Source organism: Oryctolagus cuniculus, chromosome 13 (assembly GCF_964237555.1).
Source record: "Oryctolagus cuniculus chromosome 13, mOryCun1.1, whole genome shotgun sequence".
NCBI classification, from domain to species: Eukaryota; Metazoa; Chordata; class Mammalia; order Lagomorpha; family Leporidae; genus Oryctolagus; species Oryctolagus cuniculus.
This window is the reverse complement of record NC_091444.1, coordinates 46409149-46436681: the sequence shown is the minus strand read 5'-3', so window position 1 is coordinate 46436681 and position 27533 is coordinate 46409149. Positions and strand designations below refer to the sequence as shown.

At 40.3% G+C, this 27533-nt stretch overlaps 1 protein-coding gene across 1 annotated transcript in view; it reads right to left on the bottom strand.

The window, feature by feature from the left end:
* Window positions 1-27533, bottom strand: part of PLXDC2 (plexin domain containing 2) — a 466948-nt gene that overhangs the window by 201878 nt on the left and 237537 nt on the right. The window contains exon 4 of the mRNA XM_051821437.2: window positions 1346-1415. Within this exon, the coding sequence (XP_051677397.1) occupies window positions 1346-1415 (70 nt within the window). The remainder of the gene's footprint in view (window positions 1-1345; window positions 1416-27533) is intronic.

Sequence of the window (27533 nt, the reverse complement as noted above, 5' to 3'; positions counted from 1 at the left end):
CTCTGCTAATACCCCTAGGAAGGCAGCAGAAGATGGCCCAATTACTTGGGCCCCTGCCACTCATGTGGGAGAACAGGATGGAGTTCCTGGCTCCTGGCTTTAGTCTGGTCTAGCCCTGGCTGCTTCAGCCATTTGTGGAATCAACAAGTGGATGAAAGAGATCACTCTCCGTCTCTGTCTCCCTTCTCTCCTCTCTCCATCACTCTGCCTTTCAATAAACAAAATCACTGGTTTTTTTTTAGACTTCATTATTTACTTAATTTAGGGCTAATGACTCAAACTGATCTTTTAAGACATTATATAAAATTATTCCAACTTGCTTTTCTAATTTTAATACACTGCAGTATTAGGAAACATCCTTGATTTCACTCAGTCTCAATTATTCACTGTGCCAGACATACTGCTCACTTCCTCTTCGTATATTTATTGTAGATATTCCTGTCTGACACTTCCTTTCTACACAACCACAGATTCAGTAACATCCTCCAAGAACTATCTCAAATAAGAAATTCTCTGTAAAATCTTATATGACTCTTGGAGGTATTTCAACTTTATTACCCATAGCAACTTGTATTTCATGCTTTGCATTTTCTAAACACTTCCTTCACTCTGTTTCACCTTGTCTATCCACATGGTCACACACTCCTGAGCAGAGGTAGCCGTTATCTACCACTGCACAGAGCACACGCTCAAAGAAAGTTTTATTGGCTTACTGATATTTCTTATTATAAAGCATGGGAAAGCAACTGAGGATGGTCCAAGTGCTTGGGCCCATGCCATTCATATGGGAGATACAGATGGATTTCTTGGCTTCTGGCTTTGAGCAGCCCCAACCCCAACCATTGTGGCCATGTGGGGAGTGAACCAGCAGTTGGAAATCTCTCTATCTGTATGTGTGTGTGTATGTGTGTGTAACTATGCCCTTCAAATACATACATACATACACATTTTTAAAAAGTATGTAATTGTGTGAGTATATAGCTATCAACCACAAGTGTGAAAAGAAATAAAACTACAGAACTTCCTTAAATATCTTTTCTTTCTAACCCTACTCCAATTTCTGCCAATTTTGCAGTCTCACCATACCGCCAAAGAATGAATTAAAGTTTACAAGGAAAGCAGTAGCAAATCTAAACTGAAAATGGTTATAATTATTATATATTTTCTGCTGAAAAGTTTTTTCAGTAGGTATATTCTTTCCTGGGTTTTATTTATGCCCATCAGTTTCTGATAGAAGACAATGGTTTTTCCAATAAATATTCCTCCTGAAATATGGGGTAAATTAAAAATAATAACAGCAATAAAACTGTAGATTATTTAAGGTGAATGGTAGAGAAGCACTTACCCCCAGTTGCCACAGTGATTTCACGTAGGAAATGGCCATAAAATGGAAAATCGAAGGACAGATTCACTCTCTGCAAGGAACAACACCAAAGAATAAAATCAATAACGTGCAGAATGGTAAATATAGAATTAAAAGCCGTTCACTTAAATGATGCTGTTACATTACCCTGCTATAACTGAAGCTGATTTTAAAGCCTAAATGGTACTAAAGAATGCTGTTCTTGGAAATTAAGTAGTTAAAGTATGTGACAAGAACAAAGTTGGGCTGTTGGGCTGTTGGTTTATTCTTGCTTACAAAGACTACCTAGAACTTAAACTTGAAATCAAGCGATTCTTCCCAATATAACTACTAAATTATAGTTGACCAGCTAACAATCAGTTCAGTCATCATGATGAGCAATTTTTTCAGGTCTCTTTTAACTTGATTAGTTCCTCCAAAACAGTAGAACATGTTACATGTCAAGATTCATTTAATAAAAACCAGACAATTTCATTTTACACTATTACAAATGCAATTTGTCTTCTGTGCATCCCATAAGAAAAGTTTCATAGGGGAGGGTATCTTGTACCTACAGATCTGGACCTGAAAACATTTTAATTATTTTAAATACAACGAGTATTCTGGATTCAGTATATTATACCTACTGTTAAAAGCACAGAGTTGGGGCCTGTGCTGTGGCACTGTGGTTAAAAGCCCCGCCCATAGCGGGCATCAGGTCGAGTCCTGGCTACCCCATTTCCTATCTAGCTCCCTGTTAATGCACCTGGGAAAGCATCAGAGGATGGCTCAAGTGCTTGGGTCCCTGCACCCATGTGGGAGACCTGGAAAAAGCTCCTGGCCCCTGGCTTTGGCCTGGCCCAGTCTGGGTCATTGCGGCCACTTGGAGAGTGAGTCATTGGATGGCAGACCTCTCTCTTTCTGTCTCTACCTCTCTCTTTAACCTGCCTTTCAAATAATATAAAAAATACAGAATATATATTGAATAAATATAAAAATAATATGAAATATATAAAATATTTTTAAAAAGCACAGTTGTATGATAAACAATATTGATTTCCAGTGAGCTTTTATTTATTTATTTTTTTAAAGGTTCATTTATTTATTTATTTGAAAGGCAGAGTTACAGAGAGAGAAAGGCATAGAGAGAGATGTCTTCCATCCCCTGGATCACTCCCTAAATGGCTGCAATGCTCAGAGCTGGGATAATCCAAAGCCAGGGGTCTCCCCCATGGGTACAGGGGCCCATAGAATTGGGCCATCTTCCACTGCTTTTTCAGGCCATAGCAGAGAGCTGAATTAGAAGCGGAGCAGCCAGGACTGGAACTGGTGCCCACATGGGATGCCAGCACTGCAGGTGGTGGCTTTACCCACTAAGCCACAGCACTGGCCCCTACTTTTATTTTTTATAGGGGAAAATTGGTGGTACTTTGGGAGAAAGCTTATTAATTCTGTCTTTGTTTTTCTAAAAAGGGCTTGGGGTCTGTGGTTTATAACATTTAAAAGAAATATACATTTGGGTGTGTGTAGGTGTTTATTTTTAAAATAAAAACAGAAGATGCATGACTTTTTTGTAAGTTTAAAATAACACTGAGTGAAATAATATATAAGCTGGAGTTGCAGCATATCATGTAAAGCCTCTGCCTGTAACGCCTGCATCCCATGTAGGCCCTGGTTCAAGTCCTGGCTACTCCACTTCCAATCCAGCTCCCTGTTAATGTGCCTGGGAAAGCAGCAGAAAATGGATCAAGCACGTGGGCACCTGCCACCCATGTCAGAGATGGGCTGGAGTTCCTGGCTCCTGGATTTGGCCTGGCCCAGCCCCGGTATTGTGAGCATTTGAGAAGTTAACCAGCAGACAGAAGATCTATCTCTCTCTCACTCTTTCTGTCCCCCTCTCTCTGTGTAATACTGACTTTCCAATAAGTAAATATTTTAAAAAAGAAATAACTTGAAGTAGATATATTATAACTGGGAAAGAATCAAAATAAAATAAAATAAGCATGGTCTATACAAAGATGATCAAGTAAGATGACAGTATTCAGAGGAAAGTACTCTCAATCACTATTTAGAGCCTCAAAGCTGTAGCAAGCTACCTATAATAAAAGGCTATTATGTTAATATTCCACAATATGTAATTTATATTTGTTCCAATACACAAATTTAAAAAAAATAGAAAAGTTATCTAGATTGAATTTAGTCTTTGTAATTTTGCAAATGATTGGTTTTTTATATCCATCAGAGATCTTTAATGACTTATTTGGCATGAAATTAATCATTCCAAATTTACAGTGACTTTCAATTAGGTTTTCTTTTCTTTTTAATGAAAGCCACATCTTCATAAAGGGCTTATCATCACTGTAATTTTCTGCTGACTAACAAGAACAACAAAACTCATTTTCACTGCACCAACTGAAATGAGTGGTCACTAATAAACCCACAATGCAAGCTTCTATGGTAAAATTATTTATCTTGAAGAACATGTCAGAAATAATTCCATAAAGGCACTTGCTGAAATACATTGATTTCCAGCATTCTCATTTATTGCCACACTCATCAGTAAACTGGTGGAACAGACAGGGCCAAGCATTTTTACTTCTGGAATCAGAATTTGGTTTAAACACACATTGCTATCAATAACACTCTGCTAACTGCTACCAAAGATGAAATTGAGGGGCCAGCGGCACCGTGGCACAGTAGGTTAATCCTCTACCTGTGGTGCCAGCATCCCATATGGGTACCGGTTCTAGTCCCGGCTGCTCCTCTTCCAATCCAGCTCTCTGCTATGGCCTGGGAAAGCAGTAGAAGATGGCCCAAATGCTTGGGCCCTGCACCCACGTGGGAGACCTGAGGAAGTGCCTGGCTCCTGGCTTCAGATTGGCACAGCTCTGGCTATGGCGGCCATTTGGGAGGTGAACCAACAGAAGGAAGACCTCTCTCTCTTTGTTTCTCCCTCTCACTGTCTGTAACTCTACCTCTCAAATAAAATAAAAACTTAAAAAAAAAAAAAAAAAGGATGAAGCCGAGGGATATGACAGGATTTTCTCAGACACTGTAACTACTTAAATATGTTTGGGATTAAATTAAGACACATATTTACATACATCAAGAATTTTTGTTGAGAATAGGTCCATGAAATTTACTGATACATTGTCTTAAAGAACAGATCTATGACTGAAATGTTTCCACCTTAATGTCCACCTTAATTATCACCTGCTTCACGCTGATACTGAACAGCAATGGCAGCTGAGGAAGATGCTACCTCCTAAGTAGCTGTGACGTGCATCTACTTCTCTCCAGTCATCTCCGACACTTCCCTAGGTGTAGGTCACTATTATTGCAACAGTCTCCTCACAGGCATCTTGGCTCCAGTTCTCTGTGAATACATCCTGCCTACTATCTAACCCATTGCTATCATCTTCCACTTCGGATCATTCAGTCTAGAATCCCACTGTCTCTAAGAATAATGCCAACAAAGTGGAAATGAGTGTTGAGGCTGACACTAACTGTCCCCTACCACCTCACAACCTCCCCCACTCTTCTCTGCTCTAATCATCTACAGAGAATAGCGTCAGCTTTTTCAACCTGGCACCATTTTTAATTTTCTTAATGACTTTTCTTTAAAATTTTATTTATTTGATAGGCAGAATTACAGAGAGAGAGGGAAAGACACAGAGAGAAAGATCTTCCATCCATTGGTTAGTGTCTCAGATGGCACCAATGGCCAGAGCTGGGCCAGGCTGAAGCCAGAAGCCAGGAGCTTCCCCTGTGTCTTCCACATGAGTGGCAGAGGCCCAAGCACTGGGGCCATCCTCTACTGTTTTCCCAGACACATCAGCAGGGAGCTGGCTCAGAAGTGGAGCAGCATGAATTGAACCAGGGCCCGTACAGGAAGCCAGTGTTGCAGGCAGCAGCCCAACCAGCTGTGCCGTAAGCTTGGCCTGGAGAGCTGTCTGTTTAAATCTTTCTTTCCATGTCTCTCTAATCATTCACACACACACACACACACACACATTTATTTTAATGGGAAACCTTTTGAAATCTGTGCTTAACTTTTTTCATATCATAACAACTTCAAAGTGAAATGAACTCACAGGCAGAGATTGGTGGGCATGGAAAGGTAAGACATGCAGCCAGGTCTGGAGACGCAGGCCACACTCTCCACCTCTGCCACACTAACAGAAGGAGGAGGCACACTGACAGAAACAGCAAGTGACTGTCATCCCTCCTTAAACACAGCTGCGCACACCCGCACAATCAAAACAATAAACAGATGAATCAATCATCAAAACTAAGCACTAGAATTTCTTGAAGTACTTAGAAGCTAAATGCTGATATATTCAATATAATCATTCCTGAGTAGCTAGATCACTGTGTTGTCATGGTACGGTATAAAAACAGGTATTAGAGGGGGTTAAAGGAAGTTTCATTTGTTCATTCTTTCATTCAGTCAGCCAATCAACAATCATTCATTCATTCCCTTGTATGTATCAGGCACTAAAACAGAGGCTTGGGGCAGACAGTGATTAAGTTCCACTCATTTTAGGAGTGGTGGATCAAGCATCATGGAAAGGTAACCAGCAGAGCCATGTAGGGGCAGAGTGAACACCGTGGGCCTGACAGATGGCTGTGAAATGGAGCTACTTTGAGAGAGCCACCTGAGATCTTAAGACACAGGAGGGGCTGGCGCTGTGGCGCAGCAGGTAAAGCTGCTGTCTGCAGTGCTGGCATTGCATATGGACACCAATTTGAGACCCGGCTGCTCCCCTTCCAATCCAGCTCTCTGCTATGTCCTGGGAAAGCAGTGGAAGATGGCCCAAGTCTTTGGGCCCTACACCCACATGGGAAGACCCAGAGGAAGTTCCTGGCTCCTGGCTTCGAATTGGCACAGCTCCAGCCATTGCAGCCAATTGAGGAGTGAACCAGCAGATGGAAGACCTCTCTATCCTCTCTCTCTCTGCATCTCCTTCTTTCTCTGTGTAACTCTGACTTTCAAATAAACAAATAAATCTTTAAAAAAAAAAAGACACAGGAGTGGAAGGGATGAGTCAAAATGTACAGGGGAAGTAAAACTAAAAGAAGGAATTTGTAATTAACTGGACATAAAAATTGGGAGAGTGTGAGAAAGAACGTGGAATTCAGCACAGGTTTCTAGCTGGGTGACTGGTGAACCCTGGTCCCACCAACCAAGACGACAGAGCAAGATGAGCTATTTTGTTTAGGTGTGAGAAAACTCACTGAATCACAAATTAGTTGTGCATCCTTTAACTATACAATAAAAAGAAAATTAAAATAACCCCAAAATATATATGAAACAAAATGGCTGTTCTGCAACCAAAAAAGCTAAGATAACCTTGGGCAATGTTAGAACAGGCAACTGCAACCAAAACCAAACCAAAGACAGACTATGGTGTAATTACCGTATCTTGAATATTACGCTATCCTAGATCCCATCCCTTAAAAAGATTCAATGTTAAAGGAAAAAACGCTTCAGGAAAGTGGTCATGTGAGGGTCCAATTAATTAATCAAGAGTTTAGGAAAAAACAAATGCCAAGAGGAAAATTTTAAAGAGCAAGGGAGGCATAAATAAAACCTCTTGAATTTGTTAGCAGCTTTCTTATATTTTAAGGAAAGGGGTTATCTATTAGAAAAGAGAGGGAATAGTAATTTTGAGATGGTGGAGGGTAAGTTTATGAAACATTTTTGAAGAGCTGGTAGAAATACACAGGGTTCAGGTTGTATACAGCCACATATGAAGGTATTTCAAAAGTTCACAGAAAATGGAAAATGCAATAAAAAAGTATTTTTTATTTTGATGCAAAAGTTTTGAAATCTACATAGTTTTTTGCTCGTATATGCATCAAATAAGTGTATGTTTTAATTTTCATTTCCACAATTTTTTTTTCTGGCCAAAGAGAAAGATCTCAAGGAGAAAGACAGCCAGCCAGACAAGGGCAGGCCATGGCAGAAGTCAGGAGTCAAGAATGCAGACCAGGTCTGAAAAGCAGCAGAAGATGGCCCAAATCCCTGGGCCCCTGCCACCCACGTGGGAGACCTGGAGGAAGCTCCTGGCTGCTGGCTTTGGATTGGCTTAGCCCTGGCCATTGTAGCCATCTGGGAGAGTGAACCAGTGGATGGAACATCTCTGCATGTCTCTCCCTCTGTCTGCAACTCTGCCCTTCAAATAAATACATAAATAAAAAAAAAAATAAAAGAGAGATGCAGACCAGATCTCTGACACGGGTTGCAGGAAATCAGGTACTTGGGCCATCACCTGCTGCCTCTGCAGGTCTGCAGCAGCAGGAAGCTGGAGTTCAGAGTCAGAGCTGAGATTCAAAGGCGAGCACATCAATGCGCGAAGCAGGAATCTTAACTGCCAAGGCAGAAGCCACTTACGCCTGAACTTTTTCAAGTATTCTTATATGTGACTGCGGCCTTTGAAACACATGATGCCTTTCCAGTATCTGTTCCATCGCGATTGCTGCTGGCAACAGACTACACTCATTCAGAGTCACACGGCTGGATTTCCTAGTAGGCCTGTATGTCTGTGTCTTTTGCACGCTTTTCTTAAGCTTACCGCTATCCCTTTTCAGCTAATTATTATCTGCTAATTATTGTTTAATAACACAGGAGTTATAATCCTAAATATACCCCATTTAACTTGCTTGCCTACTTCCCAGTGGTATGACAAAGATAAATTAATTAGTCAAAGCCTGTAAAACCTTGAAGAAAGAAACTTCTTCATAAGAGTTAAGGATCTAGAGTAGGCACAGTTATAATCCTCAAAGCCATTTTTGAAAATGGCATTAATAAAAAAGTGCTTTTGTTTTAGGGAATCATCTTATTTACAGTAATAAAGCTAAATATTTTTTTTCTGGTTCCCTGAGTCTCTTTGTCTTGGTAAGGCCAAATCCTGCTGAAAACAGCCTGTGGGAAGAAAATTAGCAGTAACAAAAGTTTTGATAATTGTTGATCTCATGAGTTCACGACAGTGAACATTTATGGAATATAGGAAGTAGCCACTTACTCAGGAATGAAATAATGGACTAATTCTAATGTTATATACATATATATTTTAATATCCTGCTTTTAATTATTAATAATAAATATTTATTATCCTGAAACTATCAAATAGGTAAGGTATTATTCATATTATTGTTGTTAAAGTAAGATTTATATTTTCAAAACCAATCTCAATATTATGGTTTCTCTTCAGATTGTATAAATCTTCCACCTTTTAAAAAATCAATTTCAAAAAGTAGATCAAATAAACTGAGTCATGTTACTTTCAGTTCACTTTTTTGTGCAAAGCATTAATCTTGGGAGAAATTGCAACATTTTTAAACAATACATTTGCTTTATTTACATGGGATATTTTGAACAATACTGACTTATTTACATTAAGATTTAAAATTCAAAAAAATAAAAATGAATATTAGATAACTATAATAAACTTAACTTTTCCAAAATGCATACAACAACTAACTTTCTTGAAACTGAATAAAGTCCCCACAAAACACATTCACCTACAAATGCTTAGAATAGATTATTTTTTTCTTTTAAATTTTTCATTCCTTTATTTATTTATTTGAGAGAGTTCCTACCTACTGATTCACTCCCCAAATGCCTGCAACAGCCAGGGCTAGGCCAGGCTGGGACTGAGAACCTAGAGTTCAATCTAGAACTTCCACGTGGATAGCAGAGACCCAAGTACATGGGTCATCACTTGCTGATGATGTATGTATTAGCAGGAAGTTGGAATCCAGAGTATGGCTAAGACTTGAACCCAGGCACTTTGATAAAGAATCCAGCATCCTGAGCAGCATCTTAACTGCTAGGTCAAATGTCTGCTCTTCACTGACAAACTTTTTTTTTTTTTAACTTTTATTTAGCAAATATAAATTTCCAAAGTACAGCTTATGGATTACAATGGCTTTCCCCCCCCATAACTTCCCTCCCACCGGCAACCGTCCCATCTCCTGCTCCCTCTCCCCTTCCATTCACATCAAGATTCATTTTCAATTCTCTTTATATACAGAAGATCAATTTAGTATATATTAAGTAAAGATTTCAACAGTTTGCACCCACATAGAACATAAAGTGTAAAATACTGTTTGAGTATTAGTTATAGCATTAATTCATATTAAACAACACATTAAGGACAGAGATCCTACATGAGGAGTAAGTACACAGTGACTCCTGTTGTTGACTTAACAAATTGAAATTCTTGTGTATGGCGTCAGTAATCTCCCTAGGCTCTTGTCATGAGTTGCCAAGGCTATGGAAGCCTTTTGAGTTCGCTGAATTCAATCTTATTTAGACAAGGTCATGGTCAAAGTGGAGGTTCACTCCTCCCTTCACAGAAAGGTACCTCCTTCTTTCATGGCCCATTCTTTCCACTGGAATCTCACTCGCAGAGATCTTTCATTAGGTTTTGGGTTTTTTTTTTTTTTTTTTTTTTTTTTTTTTTTTTTTTTTTGCCAGAGTATCTTGACTTTCCATGCCTAAAATACTCTCATGGGCTCTTCAGCCAGATCTGAATGCCTTAAGGGCTGATTCTGAGGCCAGAGTGCTGTTTAGGACATCTGTCATTCTATAAGTCTGCTGTGTATCTTGCTTCCCATGTTGTATCGTTCTCTCCATTTTTAATTCTGTCAGTTAGTATTAGCAGACACTAGTCTTGTTTATGTGATCCCTTTGATTCTTAGACCTATCAGTGTGATCAATTGTGAACTGAAATTGATCACTTGGACTAGTGAGATGGCATTGGTACATACCACCTCGATGGGATTGAATTGGAATCCCCTGGCACGTTTCTAACTCTACCATTTGGGGCAAGTCAGCTTGAGCATGTCCCAAGTTGTACATCTCCTCCCTCTCTTATTCCCATTCTTATATTTAACAGAGATTATTGAAATCTTCTTCCTTTACTAGTCACAAGACACATACTTCATAATCCTCTTTTAAAATTTTCCATCATTCTTTCCTAATCGTTGAAAGATCCAGCACAATTTTAGAATCAGAGAGGTCTCAAATGACACTCCAGCACTAGTACTTGGCTGTGCGATTTCATAAAAGATTTGAGGGTTTTAAGCCACAGTTTGCTCAAGACAATTCTTTAAAATGTCATTACGAGGATCAAATGACTGAATAACACCTGGGCCTTCATAAGCACCAAATCAATGATTGCATCATGCACATGAAGGTGTCCAGCAGGGCAACAGTGCCTCAAGCTAATCTCCTAAACAAAAGTCGCTCCTTCTGCAATTGCTACTATACAGATGCACATGATTCACTGTATTTTCTACTACATGAACACAGCATCACTTTAAAGAGAATTAAACTAAGGCAGCAAACTAGTTTTCTTAATAGAACTGATACCACAATTAGACATTATACTTTAGAGCAATGCTATCATAACTTCATTTTTGTGATACTGAAATAAGCAAAATGACCATATTTATAGGTATGAGGAGAATGGGAGCATCAGTTAATATATGAGACATTAACCTAAATATTTTGTCTATATTTAATGAGTATGAATGATAAAATTGGTAGTTGAAAGTATGAAGAGGGGGCCAGCGCTGTGGCACAGCGGGTTTAAAGCCCCAGACTGCAATGTCGGCATCCCACATGGGCAGTGGTTCGAGTCCTGGCTGCTCCACTTCTGATCCAGCTCTCTGCTATGGCCTGGGAAAGCAGTAGAAGATGGCCCAAGTCCTTGGGCCCCTGTACCCACATGGGAGACCTGGAAGAAGCTCCTGGCTTCTAGTTTTGGATCAGCTCAGCTCCAACCATTGTGGTAATTTGGGGAGTGAACCAGTGGAATGGAAGACCTCTCTCTCTCTGGTTCTATTTCTCTCTGTAACTCTTTCAAATAAATAAAATAATTCTTTAAAAAAAGTGTGAAGAGAAGCAAGATATTTGTATAGTTGCCAAGTGCCTCCTAAGAAAGACATTTGTTAATCACAAAATAAAACAAAAATAATGACTTTACAATGAAGAAACAAAACCTAGCAGCAGGCATCACACAGTGACAGGCAGAAAGGCGAGAGTGCAGGGGGGTGAGAGAGTTAGAGTCAAACTCGCTTCCCCAGTCTCACAATAACACAGTCACATGATAATGGTATCAATCATCTCTTATCAGGCCCTACTTCCTAACATCCTTGAGTTGAGGATTAAATTTCCAGGACATCTGAGGGATGCGACACATTCAATCCCCTGCAATGTACCTCCTGATATGATGCACAAAGGACAAAATACCATTCCTGCCATATTCTTGCTAAAAACAAGAGACCTGTATTTAATCTGTAGACACCCCACATCAGGGACACTGAACAAAATCACTGTCAACACTCCTCAACAGTGTCAAGTTCATGAAAGACCAAGAAAGACTAAGGAACTGTCATAGATTAGAAGAAAGTAGGACATTTGAGAAATAAACACAACGGGTGTCCTAAGTTGCATCCTAGATAAGAAAAAGGATAATTTGGAGGCAATTAGCAAAATTCAAGTAAGACCTATAGATGAGTGGAGTGCATGCCAATATTATCTCTTGGTATTGATACTCATTATATATATATATATATATATATATGTATGTATGTATGCATGTTATTAACATTTGTGGAGATAGGTGAGAGCTATATAGAAACTATCTAAAACTTTTGCAAGTTCTTTTATAATTGTGAAATTATTTCAAATCAAAACTTTATAAACAACAATAAAGAGAGAAGTAATACATTCAAATCACTAGGAGGAAAGGAGCCAAGATTTCAATCAAGGCATGTTTGACCCCAGTACTCTGATTCTCCACAACTTTATCACTCTATCTGCCTTCATCTCGGTTGGTGACTCACTTCCCATCTGTTATCAGCCCTCAGTAACTGGGTTTTCTACCTGGAATCTTTAATATTGTCAGCCCTTAGCATTTTCATTCTTGGTTGACATACAACTAAGTTTTACTAGAAATGCAGTAATAGTAAAATATAATCAGAATCAGAAAGCACCCAGATGCAAGACTCTACAGCCACACAAAAGAGACAGTCTGAGAGAGGTGCAATGCAGCCTTCCCAGAACAAATGTCAGGAGGCACAAAAGCAGGATGAACCAGGTGCCCAGTTGTGCAAGGCCGCAGCAAACTGGATAGCACCTGAGGCATGGGTGCAAAGCAGTGAGTGCCTTCTCACCAGATGCCCAGCCTCACTGGAAAGAATTCATGTTGTGTACTTTGGGGGATCCAATGCCTTCATTTCTTATGCTCCACAGATAGATTAGGGAGCCTGTTTTCTAAACTCATGAAACATTTAGTTTGCTTTTAAAAAATTCTTAAAGATAAGCTGGCTTTCACTGCTTTGTTCACCAATGTGACAGAAATGGCTTCACTTATAAAAGTGATACAAACTGGCCGGCGCCGCGGCTCACTAGGCTAATCCTCCACCTTGCGGCCCGGCACACCGGGTTCTAGTCCCGGTCGGGGCGTCAGATTCTCTCCCAGTTGCCCCTCTTCCAGGCCAGCTCTCTGCTGTGGCCCAGGAGTGCAGTGGAGGATGGCCCAAGTACTTGGGCCCTGCACCCCATGGGAGACCAGGAGAAGTACCTGGCTCCTGCCATCAGATCAGCGTGGTGCGCCAGTTGCAGTGCGCTGGCCGCGGTGGCCATTGGAGGGTGAACCAACGGCAAAGGAAGACCTTTCTCTGTCTCTCTCTCACTGTCCACTCTGCCTGTCAAAAAAATAAATAAACAAAAAATTAAAAAAAAAAATTAAAAAAAAAGTGATACAAACTGACAAGTAGGAGAAAGATGCAGACATCAATGGAGTCATGGGCTGCGGGACCATGTTTCAGGCAACAACGACAACATACGCAATGGCAAACCTGTAAGACTATGTGGCCAGGTGACCTCATAGCCATCTTCCTTTGTCTAAGCACACTCTATGAAGTTCACAGAACAGCAAAATCATGACACAATTCTTTTCAGTGATACAGGACTGGATAGACTGATGCAAATAGACGCATATGAAAAATTTCTATTGATGTGTTTCCTCAACAAGTAAATATTAAATAGAGAAAACAGAATATAGAGAGACATATATGTGTGGATAGCAGCAATGCAAGCAAGTTTCTTTTTAAAGACTTCTTTATTAACATGAAAGAGAGTGGCAGAGCTGCAGGGACTGGGGAGATACAAAGAAACAAAGAGATCTTCCATCCGATGGCTACTCCCCAGGGCCAGGAGGGGCTGAAGCCAGGAGCTCAATTCTGGTCCCCCAAGGGTGGCAGGAGCCCAGGTACTTGGGCCATCTCCCGCTTCCTTCTACAGTGCATTAGCAGGCAGCTGGACTGGAAGCAGAGCAGCCAGGACTGGCCCAGCACTCTGATACAGGATGCCTGCTGGGCCATAGGACATACCCATGTGACATACTACTTCTAGGTCATAAATGAGTCTGTGTACTCTAAAATAAAACAGCACAGTGGACAGGATAAGTAATAATGCTTTTAATATGCAGGATCTAAAAAAGTAGAATTTTAACCAATTCTCACAAGGAAGAGTCAATAGACAGTACACAGGTCATCAATCCAGTGACTGAAAACACTGGAAACCTAATTAACAGATCAAAATGTTCCTGGAAAGGGGATAATCAATATTCAAATAAACAGACAAGGGACTGGGTAATCCTTTCAGAAAGAAGGTCCATCAACTGAATTGATTTTCTGTTAGAAATTCTAAAGTCTTTGGTACGTTTTTCATAGCAGAACTGAGAATTTAATTAACCCTGCATATTGAATGACCTCCTTCGAGGGAGCACTCATGAACCTGAAAACAAAATGTAAACATTTTGCCGTTACTGGAACCAGCTCAAATGAACCTGAGGTCACGCAAATGCTGACCTCTCATGCTGCATGGCTCTCAGGCAGCATTTGGCTGATGGTAGCGGTAGCTTCCCTACACTTGGAAGTTCTAATATGTTGTGTATTATCTATTATGTTGTGTATTATCTATTCAGGCAGAGTTCAGAGAATCAGACTAGTTGAGGTCACGGAGAAAGTGTGACAAGATTTTACAAAGAGCCCTTATACAGGGGAGGGTAAGAATCAGAACTTCAGGGGCCGGCATTGTGGCACAGCAGGTAAAGCAGTTGTCCCAGCTGCTCCACTTCTAATCCAGTTCCCTGCTAATGGCCTGGGAAAGCAACAGAAGATGGACCAAGTTCTTGGGCCCCTGACCCCATGTAGCAGACCTGGAGGAATCTCCCGGCTCCTGGCTTTGTCCTGACCCAGAGCTGGCCATTGCAGCCATTTGCAGAGTGGATAGATCATCTCTCTCTTTCTCTCCCTTTCTCTCTCTCTTGCTCCTTCTCTCTCTCTTGCTCTCTGGAACTCTGACTTTCAAATATATAAATAAATCTTCAGAAAAACAAAAACACAAAGAAACAGCACTTCATTACTTCCCACAGTTCTCTGGAAGCACAATGGCAGACTTCACCTGGCTTCTTTAATCCGAGTGTGCAAGTGGCCACTCAGGTTCTTGCTGACTTTCAGTGTGGGATTCCAGGGGTGGGAGCTGAGATCCCGTGTTTCCAGCAAAGTCTCAGGGCTGTGGATACTGCCCCTAGGACCTCTGCACAACAAAGCTACATGGGATGGAAGAAGGCTTTGAAACTCAAAACTGTGGCTGTGAGAAAACCTCAGCAAGTGTGAAAAGGGTTAAAATGATGAACAGACCTACTTCTGGATAACATCATCTCACTTCTGGTGGGACCTACACAGCCTGAAATTTTCCACTGAAGGAACTGACGTATAAAAGTATCTGCTCCCCAGGCACCTTTAAAGCAATGGTTTACCAAACGTCCTTAAGGCCCCAGTACACCTGAAGGGTGTGACAATTTTGTTATTTCTTTGACCAGTGATCCTCAGGCAGGGAAGGGCAGAAAGCAGTCCTATGAGTGCATCATTTGTAGCTTGACCAGGTCCTCTCCTTTTTCACTTGATTATAGTCAGCCCTCTAGGAACAAACTCTTCCTACTTATATCAGTGGAAAATGACTGTTTTTACAATTAAGTGTCTGTGTGATAATTATTATTACAGTGTAGCAGACACCTTTAACATTATGCCAGGCGCTGTTTTAAGCATTGCACAAATGCTAAATCATGTACTCCTAATGACAAGGCAAGTGCTGTTGCTATTCATATTTAACAGAGGAGAAAAGGTAAGTGCTATTATCTGGAATAGGATTCCAAAAGTTCATGGAAATGCATATCATGAAAAACTATGCATAAATTTCAATATTTTTGGCATAAAATAAACTTATCTTTTAATTCCATTTTCGATGACCTCTTTTGAAGTACCCTCACATTTCCATTTAATGTAAGGTGATTACACAAGACAATAACAAGCTCAAGGTCACACAGCTAGTAGCTGGCAAAGTGAGAACCCAAATCCAGGCAATTTAATTCTTGTTTTTCTTTTATTTTATAGAAAACTTTTATTTAATAAATATAAATTTTGAAAGTACAACTTTTGGATTACAGCAGTTCTCCCCCCCATAACCACCCTCTCACCCGCAAACCATCCCATTTCCTACTCCCTCTCGCACCCATTCTTCATTAAGATTCATTTTTAATTATCTTTATATACAGAAGATCAACTCTATACTAAGTAAAGATTTCAATAGTTTGCACACACACAGACACACAAAGTATAAAGTACTGTTTGAAGACTAGTTTTACAGTTAATTCTCATAGTACAACACATTAAGGACAGAGGTCCTACATGGGGAGCAAGTACACATGATTCCTACTGATTTAACAATTGACACTCTTATTTATGCTGTCAGTAATCACCCAAGGCTCTTGTCATGAGCTCAGACAGCCTAATTCTAAGTCCATGTGTTTCAACACTGTATCAAGCTGCCCAGTAACTGATGTGTTAAGATTTGGAATTCAGTGGGCAAAGTTCATCAGAGGAACTAAATAATTCAAAACTTAATTGCTGAAGGAAACTGAAATGTAGACCAAGTTCAGTTATAACCTCAATGTTCCTTGCTAATGTCTTTTTTTTTGGTAGTCATGTAATTTTAAAAAAGATCTATTTATTTATTTATTTGAAAATCAGAGAGAAGGAGGGGCAGAGAGAGAGAGGTCTTCTATCTGCTGGTTCACTCCTCAACTGGCCACAAAGGTCAGAGCTGCATCAATTCAAAGACAGGAGCCAGGAGCTTCTCTGGGTCTTCCCATCTGGGTGGAGGGGCCCAAGGACTTGGGCCATCTTCCAGTGCTTTCCCAGGAATGTCAGAGAGCTGGATCAGAAGTGGAGCAGCTGGGACTGGGACCAGCACCCATATGGGATGCTGGCATTGTTGCATCCAATTGGGAAGTGAACCAGCAGATGGCAGACCTCTCTCCTCTCCTTTCTTCTCCCCTCTCTCCTCTCTTCTCCTCCCCTCTCCCCTCTCTTCTCCTCCCCTCTCCCCTCTCTCCCTGCCTCTTCTTCTCTCTGTGTAGCTTTGACTTTCAAATAAATAAATCTTTAAAAATTCTTTTTCTTTTCCACAATTTAAGACTTTTTACAAGAATTAAGCCTATCTGCTTTTCTGTGTGTTCACTCTGACAGAACAATATATTCATTGATATTTTGCTAAATATACCATATCACACAACATTTTCCTTACAAGAAAATCTTGTAAAATTTTTATCATTTAATAACTTCAGAATGCCTTACACTCATGTGATCTAAAATTAAACTGCTGCAAATCTCAGAGTTTTCAGGAGAGATGCTCAGGAAAGGGCTGGAAAATAGAACCCTGGATGAAAGTAAAGAGAAAATGGACTTCTTTATAATATCTGACATAGTGCTGAAGGGTCCCCATTTTAGTAACCTTTATGGTTACTAAAGGACAATGTGAAAAATTCTAACACAGCTTCCCAGAAACCTAAAATGTTTACCACTCTTGGGACTTTTAAAAGGTGAGCAGAGGGGCTGGCGCTGTGGCATAGCGGGTAAAGCCACCTCCTGCACTGCCGGCATCCCATATGGGCACCGGTTCGAGACCTGGCTGCTCCACTTCTGATCCAACTCTCTGCCATGGCCTGGGAAAGCAGCAGAAAATGGTGCAAGCCCTTGGGCTCCTGTACCAGCATAAGAAGACTCGGGGGAAGCTCCTGGCTCCTGGATTCAGATAGGTGCAACTCTGGCCCTTGCAGCCAAACTGGGGAGTGAACCAGTGGATGGGAAAACTCTCTCTCTCTCTCTCTCTCTCTCTCTCTCTCTCTCTGCCTCTCCTTCTGTCTGTGTAACTCTTCCTTTCAAATACATACATAAATCTTTAAAAAAAAGGGAGCATACATTTCTATGTAGGATTTTTCTATGGTCATTACTGGTAACAGGGAAATGCATTCGATTACCTTCTATGACTTTAACTTTGTACAAAGAATATAGTGTGAAATCTGAATATAGACCTACCATATGACCTAGTCATTTCACTCCTGGGAACTTACCTGAATTAACCTTTCAAATCGGCATATGAAAGAGTTATCTGCACCCCATGTTTATTGCAGTTCAACTCACAATAGCTAATATATGGAATCAATCCAGATGCCTGTCAACTGAATACTGGATAATGAAGTTATGGGATATGTACACCATGGAATACTACACAGTGGTAAAAAAAAATGAAATCCTGTCATTTGCAACAAAAATGGATGCAACTGGAAAACATTATACTTATTGAAATAAGCCAGTCCCAAAAAGACAAATACCATATGTTCTCTCTGATCTGTGATAACTAAAGAGTAACTAAAAGGTAATGTATAATAGTGAAATTGATACTTTGAGATGTGATGACTTTGAATAGCCCTTGTCTTGACTGTTGATGAACAGTTTTTTTTTATACTGTTTTTTGAACTTTGTACTTAGTGTAGGGTTAATCTTATGTGTATAAAGTTAACGAAAAATATATCTTAGTAAAAAGAAAGAATGGGGATAAGAGAGCGGGGGGCGGGAAGAAGGGTGGGAGAATGAATGGGAGGGTGGATAGGGTAAGAAGAATAACTATGTTCCTAAATTTGCATTTATGAAATTCATGAAGTTTGTGTTCATTAAAGAAAATTTTTCTGGGGAAAAACAATGGTGTGGTGCCCATAATTCATTAAAGACACAAAGTGGAGAAATGAGATTTTATTGCAATGAAGTGTGATGAATTCAAGCATTATTTTTAAAAAAAAGAGTCAAAGGGATCACATAAACAAGACTAGTGTCTGCTAATACTAACTGACAGAATAAAAAAGGGAGAGAATGATCCAACATGGGAAGTGAGATACACAGCAGACCCATAGAATGACAGATGTCCTATACAGCACTCTGGCCTCAGAATCAGCCCTTACGGCATTCGGATCTGGCTGAAGAGCCCATGAGAGTATTTTAGGCATGGAAAGCCAAGACACTCTGGCAAAAAAAAAAAAAAAAAAAAAAACCACCACCAAAACAAAACCTAAATGAAAGATCTCTGCGAGTAAGATCCCAGTGGAAAGAATGGGCCTTGAAAGAAGGAGGTACCTTTCTCTGAAGGGAGGAGTGTACCTCCACCTTGACTATGACCTTGTCTAAATAAGACTGAAGTCAGCGAACTCAAAAGGCTTCCATAGCCTTGGCAACTCATGACAAGAGCCTAGGGAGATTACTGACGCCATACACAAGAATTTCAATTTGTTAAGTCAACAACAGGAGTCACTGTGTACTTACTCCTCATGTAGGATCTCTGTCCTAAATGGGCTGTACATTGTGATTTAATGCTATAACTAGTACTCAAACAGTATTTTACACTTTGTGGTTCGGCGTGGGTGCAAACTGTTGAAATCTTTACTTAATATATGCTAAACTGATCTTCTGTATATAAAGAGAATTGAAAATGAATCTTGATGTGAATGGAAGGGGAGAGGGAGCAGGAGAGGGGAGGGTTGTGGGTGGGAGGGAAGTTATGGGGAGGAAAAAGCCATTGTAATTCATAAGCTATACTTTGGAAATTTATATTCATTAAATAAAAGTTAAAAAAAAATAAAAGAAGCCATTCTCTTGCTTTGCAAATGCGTAATACCATAAAAATTGGTCACTGTGTATTTCATAAGGCAGCTATCTTCAAGGTCCTCTAAAGACCCTTCCAGGTCCAAAATTTTGTTCCTAGATTCAGGAAAGGGAGCAAGTGAAACTTCAACAATTAGTATTATACGAACGTTTTTGCAACTGCTTCAGTAGAGGAGTTTACTAAATGCAGCACATTAACATGGATGAGACCATTTTGCTGGTATACAGAGAACACAACTCCAATGACCTAACCTTATTAGCTGTGTTGAAGGGCATAAGGTAGCCCTTTTTCATTAAACACCCTAAGATATTTTTAGACAGGGATCAAGATTGGTACGTAACTACAGTACAACAACAGTAAAATGAATTAATGATAGGATTTATTAGAATATTTAACTGCAAAGTACTATACAATTCCATTAGAATCTACTGCAGGATAGCCATTAATATTATAACAATTTAATACAATTAATATTATAACAATTGGGAAGTTAGAGCTCTTCCAAAAGTCTCCCAGTTGTAATAAATTCTAATGTACATCTTATGATGCTTAATCCTGGCTTTTAAACACCTACTATTGTTTTTTTTTTTTTTAAACAACTTTAATTGGCTAGCACTTTGAATTGTGCATCTTTTTCTTAGAAGGATGAAGGAACAAATTGAGCTTTTTAAATGTCTAACCACAATTACTATTTTGTAACTATCAGAGTTTTGAGTATTTTGAATGTGATTAGGAAAAAAAATATAAATAGTATTGAATAAAGTATTGCAGTATGCTTGGTACAATTCTTTATACATGTAAGAGCTTAATTAAACAAAAACTAAGAGAGACATATGCAGACACAGCATAGCCCAATGTGTCATTACATTTCAGATAAATACTATGACAAAATGCACGAAAGGCCAGGTCGATGAACTTTGTATTTCTTACTTGAAATGAAGCAACTCAAGTGACAGAATGCAGAAAGTCTATTCAACCAGCCAAAATCAAAAACAGATAGCAGTAATCTATTATTAAACACTGTGTAGAGAACTCAGGCAAAAAATGTGTGGATGAGATAACAGCCTAAGAAGGATCCCAAATTAAATGGCTTTTGAAATTAATTGCTTATCAACAGGTTTATGATGTACAGAAAAATTGAAATCATATAAGAAAATATCTGATTAAAGCACTATGGACAGTCATGCTTAGCTCCCCCAACACAAATATGCAAATATAAGACACATGGAAATGCTAGGGAAACAGTAAATTATTTATCTGGGAAAAAAAATCTTCCAGAAATCTTAGTTTTTTAAATGGAGGATCCTAAGCAAAAGTAATCACAGGATGCTATCAATAACAGTATAATTTAAAATTTGAAACAATCACATGATGAATATTATACACGTTCCATCAAAAACCTTACCTGCTTTATGACAGAGAAAAAATAAGATAAACATGAAGCACTTCAACCATTTCATTTTGATGGTTTTTTTTTTTTATTTAAGGAATCAATCTTCCTACTAATATATAGAAAGGTTAAAAACAATTGTAAGGGGGCTGGCACTGTGGCATAGAGGGTAAAGCCACCACCTGCAGAGCAGGCATCCCATATGGGCGTTGGTTTAAGTCCCAGCTGCTCCACTTCCAGTCCAGCTCTCTGAATCAAATTGTGTGCTATGGCCTGGGAAAGCAGTAGAGGATAGCTCATGTGCTTGGGCCCCTGCACCCACATGAGAAGCTCCTGGCTCCTGGCTGGCGGAGCTCCGGCTGTTGCAGCCATCTGGGGAGTGAATCAGAAGATGGAAGACATCTCTCTCTCTCTCTCTCTCTCTCTCTCTCTCTTTCTCTCTGTAACTTTGCCTTTCAAATAAATAAATCTTAAAAAATATTGTAAGCTAGGATGTGTTCATGTACAGCAAAGAGTACACTGACAATTGCATAGCAAAAGAATTATATGTTGAAAGCTACAAATACATGATATATTGATGCCTCCACCCACCCATCCAGCCATCTGTCAACATCTATCTATCTATCTATCTACCTACCTACCTACCTACCTACCTCAGACCCTAGGGGATGACAAGATGTTCTCCTTGACCAAATTTCAGTCAGACCCCTTTGAGCCACCTTCTCAACTAGGTCTCAACCTTTGGACTTATTTGCCTTTAATTTTATCAGTTTTAGTAAAAAATTCTGCTAAGTCCGTTTGTTTACTAGGCCAAGAATCTCACTCTCTACTCTGACCAAATTCCTCATCTCCCAGCCTTGGTGTTAGATGTCCCTGGTGTTCCTTCAACAAGAGTCCCGACAAGTCAGCTTAGGCAGAGTCCCTGACCCCCTCAAGTTTCCCCTTCGTCATTTCCTCACTACGGACCCTGCCCTGCTCCCGACTGTACATCCCGAACTGCTCATGCTGCACCCAAAACTGAGCCCAATTCTATACTGAGGTCTCTTTCCCTGCACACATTTTATTTAGTCCTGGATAAAATTTACTGCTTTATTGTCTGGCTCTGGCTTTTCTTTGACAAGGGGTATTATTTTTTGTGGTAGAGAATTAAGACTCTTGGGGCAGGTGTTGTGGCATAGCAAGTGAAGCGCTGCTTGGGACAACTGTGTAACTAACTGAAATGCCTGCGGTTGAGTCTCACCTCCGCTTTGACAAAGTTTCCTGTTAATGCGCCCGGTGGGTGGGGGCTGGCAGCAGAGGATGGCCTGAGTACGTGGGAGTCCTGCCATCCACAAAGGAGACCCTGATGGAATTCCTGGCTCCTAGCTTTAGCCTGGCCCAGCCCTGGGTTTTGCCTGCATTTGGGAAGTGAACCAGTAGATAGAAGGTATCTCTCTTTCAGATAAATAAATAAATGTTTTAAAAAAATGAAAAATTAAACAACAATGTTCTACACTCTCATTTTTCTTTTGCGATTTTCAGTGTCCTTTCATAGCTATTTTGTTTTTATTCCCAAAATAGCACAAGGTATAGAAAAAGCAGAGACTTCCCCCCTCCCTTTCACATTACAAAATGAGAGTCCAAGCAAATGAGTGTTGGAGCCCAGGTCTCCTAACTTCTAACCCTGGGCTCCTTCATCAGGACAGAGCCACTGTGAGTCAGAATGTCAGTGACTGACTAATTACATTATGTCTTGTTTTTGAATCAAATTGTGTGCCCAGCAATAAGTTACATAATATGGATGGTGAAGTGTACAGGAAAAACACAAAGATATGGAATTTGACAGAAGAGAACAAGTCCGGGCTGGTTTCTAGGTTGACAGAAACTTCTAGATCTGCAATATGATAGCTGTGTGACTTTGAATAAAGGAAAAACACCCAAATAACTAAGATTTTCATATAAAGTGCCTCCCTCACTGCTTGCCATATGGCAGGAGCTCATACACATCTTTCACTTCTCTTTGCTTGGGAGACATGAGTCCTGTTTTCATCTGTCACCAGCAGAACTAGATTTCAGCATCTGTGTCTTCCTGCAATAATGATTTGAGAAATGTTATTTAAACAAAGAAGACAATGGAAAGATTTGAAAAAATATACAAGCTAATTCTAGTATACATATATGTAATATAAATGCTGATGACTATGGTTCAGGTAATAAAAGGGAAGAGAGAAAGAGAAACGGATGTGTTTTGGTAGGTCAAACGTGACTTAAATGATTTCTCCTGTTCTAAGATATTATTGTAAATTGCAGACAAGGAAAAATTCTTTCTGCACTTCCACTTTCTAGAATATTAACCTAAGATACCAAAATACGTTTTGGACCACATTTCTAAGTGTGGTGATGGAAGGGGAAGTTTTTCTTTAAAAAATGATGATTCCAGGTAAGTGCACTCCTGCACCTCCCTCTTCCCCACTCTGAGGTAGCAGAGAGGGGGCGGGAAGGCCAGTGTCACAGCACCTGCTTAGCCAGAGCTGCATTAGTGAGCTGGCTGCCCCAGGGGCCCTCCATAGCCAGGTCTTGCTTTTCTTTTCCTATCTAATTTGTTGATAGAATGCACACTCTTGAACATGCAAATCAAATCAACTGGTGATAGGATTTGAGAAACTCACCCTTTTCCCCTTAGGGCTTAAATTTAAATCCTGTTTTCAGCCAAATTACCAGACAGTTTTGCATCACGGATTATGTCCATTAGGATGAGAGCAAAACTGATTAATAAAGTAGATCCATTTGCCATTTGCACTTGTAGTTAAGCCTCTCAGTCACCTCCAGAGAAGCAGCAGCTATGGTTGGGTGAAGGGTGTGTGTGTGTTCGCCCCCTGGCCATACTGCTATCCTAACATTACAATTCTGTCTTCATCCCTAACAACCTGATTTTATTTGAGGAAGGACAAAAGAAATGGAACCAAGGGAGGAATGGAAAGCTAGGAGGAAATCAGCAGATATGGCCCACCCTACACCATTTGAAAGCGCATTCATATTCAGTAATCATACTTATGAATTAAAGTATAATTTTTCATATCCCAGTAAGTATCTAAGTTACAAAATAGAAAACTTAAATAGAGTCCAAATGGTACAACTCCCAAAAAAGGAAAACTAAGTAACATTATCAATATTATTACAAATGGAAGTGTATGCCTAAGCATGCTTGTCACTGGTGTGTGTGTGTGTGTGTTTGTGTGTATGGGTAGGTAGGGGAGAGGGGGAGGGGGAAGGAGAGAGGGAGAAGGAGTCTTCCATCCATCCACTGGCTTACTCCCTAAACGGCTGAAATGGCCAAGGTCTCCCATGTGGGTGTAGGGGCCCAAGCATTTGGGCCATCCTCTGCTGCCCTCCGAGGCACACCAGCAGGGAGCTGGATCATAAGTGGAGGAACCAGAGCCCATATGGGATGCTGGCAGCAGGCCCCTGATCACATTTTTCAAGTTCCTGTTATCTTGAGAGCTGCTTACGGCTTGGTGGCCCAGGCCCAGAGGATACAAGGAGCCAAAAGTTACATATCAAGCAGCTGGGAAAGGGCAGAAGAAAACCTGACCTGCAGGTCTAAAGAGGCCAGGACAGGATGGATATCTAAAGATGTAACTCTTTCCACTGGATATGGGTAGGCAAACAGCTAGTCAGCAGCAAGGAGCTAAGCACTAACAACACGCCCGCTGCCTGCACTGCCCCAATCCCCACCACCTTCTATTCCCATTCAACAGGGATGAAAGCTCAGCACACCCACGCCCCATGCACCTAAGCCTCACTTTGCATCATGCAGGAGACCCCAGGACTTCCTGGAGGCAACCACTCAGGAGTGCTGCAGCCCCACCCCAAACCCTGCCTTCTTTGAAAACCCAGTCAGACTCTGCTGCAAGCACCACCCCTCGCCCTACAAAAGGACAGCCCACCCAGCCTTGACTGGGACAATTTCCCTGTGTGAGGTCTCCAGCATTCACACCTGAATGTGCACTGACCCTCTGCTCATCAACACATCCTGCTTTCCTGCTCTCCTGTACCCGTGGTAAGCGAGCTGTCTTTCTATAGGTGGGAACACAAGAACCTGGACCAAGTCTAGCAGGGGTCTCTGGGAGGCCAGCTGGGGTCCTGATTCCTACAACACATTGACCAGAAGACCCAGGTGCTGAAATCCCTCTTGCTGTAAACCTCAACCAAAATTGCCTGGTTCCAAGAGCCCTCAGTCAGAACTCAGATCACAATGCTTCCTCATTGCCAACTTTCCCCACCTAACTCACAAAGTTTTTTCCCAGACTCCCAACTAGGGACACAGATTGGAGCCAGGGCTGCCATCTCCTCATCTGGTCAGTCACACAAACAAAGCTTTTCTTTTCTCAGAAGTCCCACCTCACAGATGGGTCTTTGTGTGCATTGGCAGCAAACCTACCTCATTAGGTAGCAATATGTGTATGTCTTTCTTTCGGTAGTGATGAGAAAGTGGACACAACTTCTAATTTTAAGAAAGGTTTGATCATAAGTTAAATACTGATGGAAAACTAAGAAACCAAGCTATGCCAATAGCAGAGAAAGCTAAAATAGATTTGTAAATATTCTATGCATTCCAGAATCAATGCCTGGAACACTAAGTAGGTTGCAAACAGTATCTTAAGTCTCATCATTTATGTTTATCCTGCCTTGCATGGTGAAAGCAACAATGTCACTCACTCAATTTAACATTAAGAAAAAAAATAAGTCATCTATAGCATCATAATTCTTTATAAGATTATCAGAGAGATGAGGTTACAGGGTAACCAAGAAAACCCTATTCCACATAGAAAGAAGCTCCTTCGAGGAGAGGTAAGACACAAAGTGCTTCACCTTTGGGAAAACATAGAAGAAAGAGAATGGCCCAATCTGTGTGTAAGAAGAAATCAGGTAAGGTTTTTGCGGACAAACTTGTTTCTCTGCCTATTGATACAACCCATGGTGGAGTGATCAACACCAGCACTGGGCCACTTCACAGAACCCCTGTGCAGATACACCAATAGTCACACTTCTACAAAGTGTATTTTACATTAGTAGGCACTGTGATACAGTGGGAAGACTGTCAAATGGAATGAATTCCAATCTAATCTTTCTCATTTCCTCTTCTTTTGAAGATCTCTTCAAAACCCCACAGTGAATAATTTCTGAATCTCTCATGTTGCCTCAGGTTATTGAATATGGAAAAGAAAAGGCTGATGGAATTCAGCAAGGGAAGGTGGCTACTGTGTTTGCTTCTTAGACTTAACAAACACATGTGTTCAGGCTGGCATTGTGGCACAGTGGGGTAAACCACTGCTTGAGACACTAGCATCCCATATTGAAGTGCCAGTTAGAATCACAGCTCTTCTGTTTCTGATCCAGCTTTCTAGAAAGGCAGTAGAAGATGGTCCAAGTACTTGGGCCCGTGCTTCCCACACGGGAGACCAGGATGGAGTTCCTGGCTCCTGGCTTCAGCCTGGCCCAGAATACATAAATATGTTTTAAAAATGTGTTCTACACTGAATATCCAATGAATCATCATGATGAACTATAATTAATTCCCATTTGATGGCTGATCCCTGATATAGGAATTTCCATACATAAACAATGAAGGCCATTGCCAAAAATGTTAATGCTTAGCATTTATCAAATCAATGCTTCTCTAAAGAACTTCAGCATTGACTCTATTAGTTCTATATTTATATCAAAAATGACAACAGCACTCAAAAGGTTATAGCTGTTTTGCTTTCACTTTTAAGTCACACTAGACTAAATATTACAAGTCTTCACTGATAACAGGATCATCTGTTATCCGGTCAGTGAAATCAAATAACTTTTGAGATATTAAACCTGGAATTTACTATGAAATGATTATCACAGAACATTTGGAGGAGTAGATACGATCAATTTTGTGCATGCATTTTAACACTGACTGTACTCCCTAGCTTCACACCCCAGTTTCAACACTATTAGTGGGAGAATCTTGGGTAGGTTAACTGACCTAAGACTCGGCTCTCTTATCTGCAATACTTAAATGTTAACATTTAAACCATAGGATTGTGAAGACTGAAAAGCCTAATCCATTCGAGCATTCATTGTGGCACACAGAACAGGCTATCAATGACCATGTAGGGTAAGAAAGGCTGGGACTAGTATCTTATCTCTTCCAACTTCACAGATGCAGAATCAGCACCACAGAATACTTTATTTAGGGAAACACACTTAGTAATAATGAATATAGGCTTAAAATACCGATTTTTGGTGTGGGCATTTAGCACAGTGGTTGAGATGCCATTTGGGATGCCCGTATTCCAGATCATAGTGCCTGGGTTCAAGTCTTAGCTTTACTCCCAGGATTCCTGCTGATATTCACCCTGGGAGGCAGCAGGTGATGGCTCAAGTGGTTGGCTCTCTGCTACCCATGTGGGAAATGTGCACTGAGTTCCCAGTTCCAAGCTTCTGCCTGGTCCCATACTGGCAACTCTGGGCATTTGGGGCGTAAAACTGTGGACGGAAAAATCTCTTTGTCTCCCTGTTTTTCTGTCTCTGTTTCTCTGCCTTTCAAATAAGTAAAATAATAATTTTAAATGAATGATTTAATTAAATGAAATATCAACTTGATGCCTTCTAGATGTTATGGGTTTCCTTTTTATTAAACTCCTTCACTTAAATTCATAATTTAGTTTAAACATAATAAATTTTCAAAAAGTTCATGGAAAATCTGT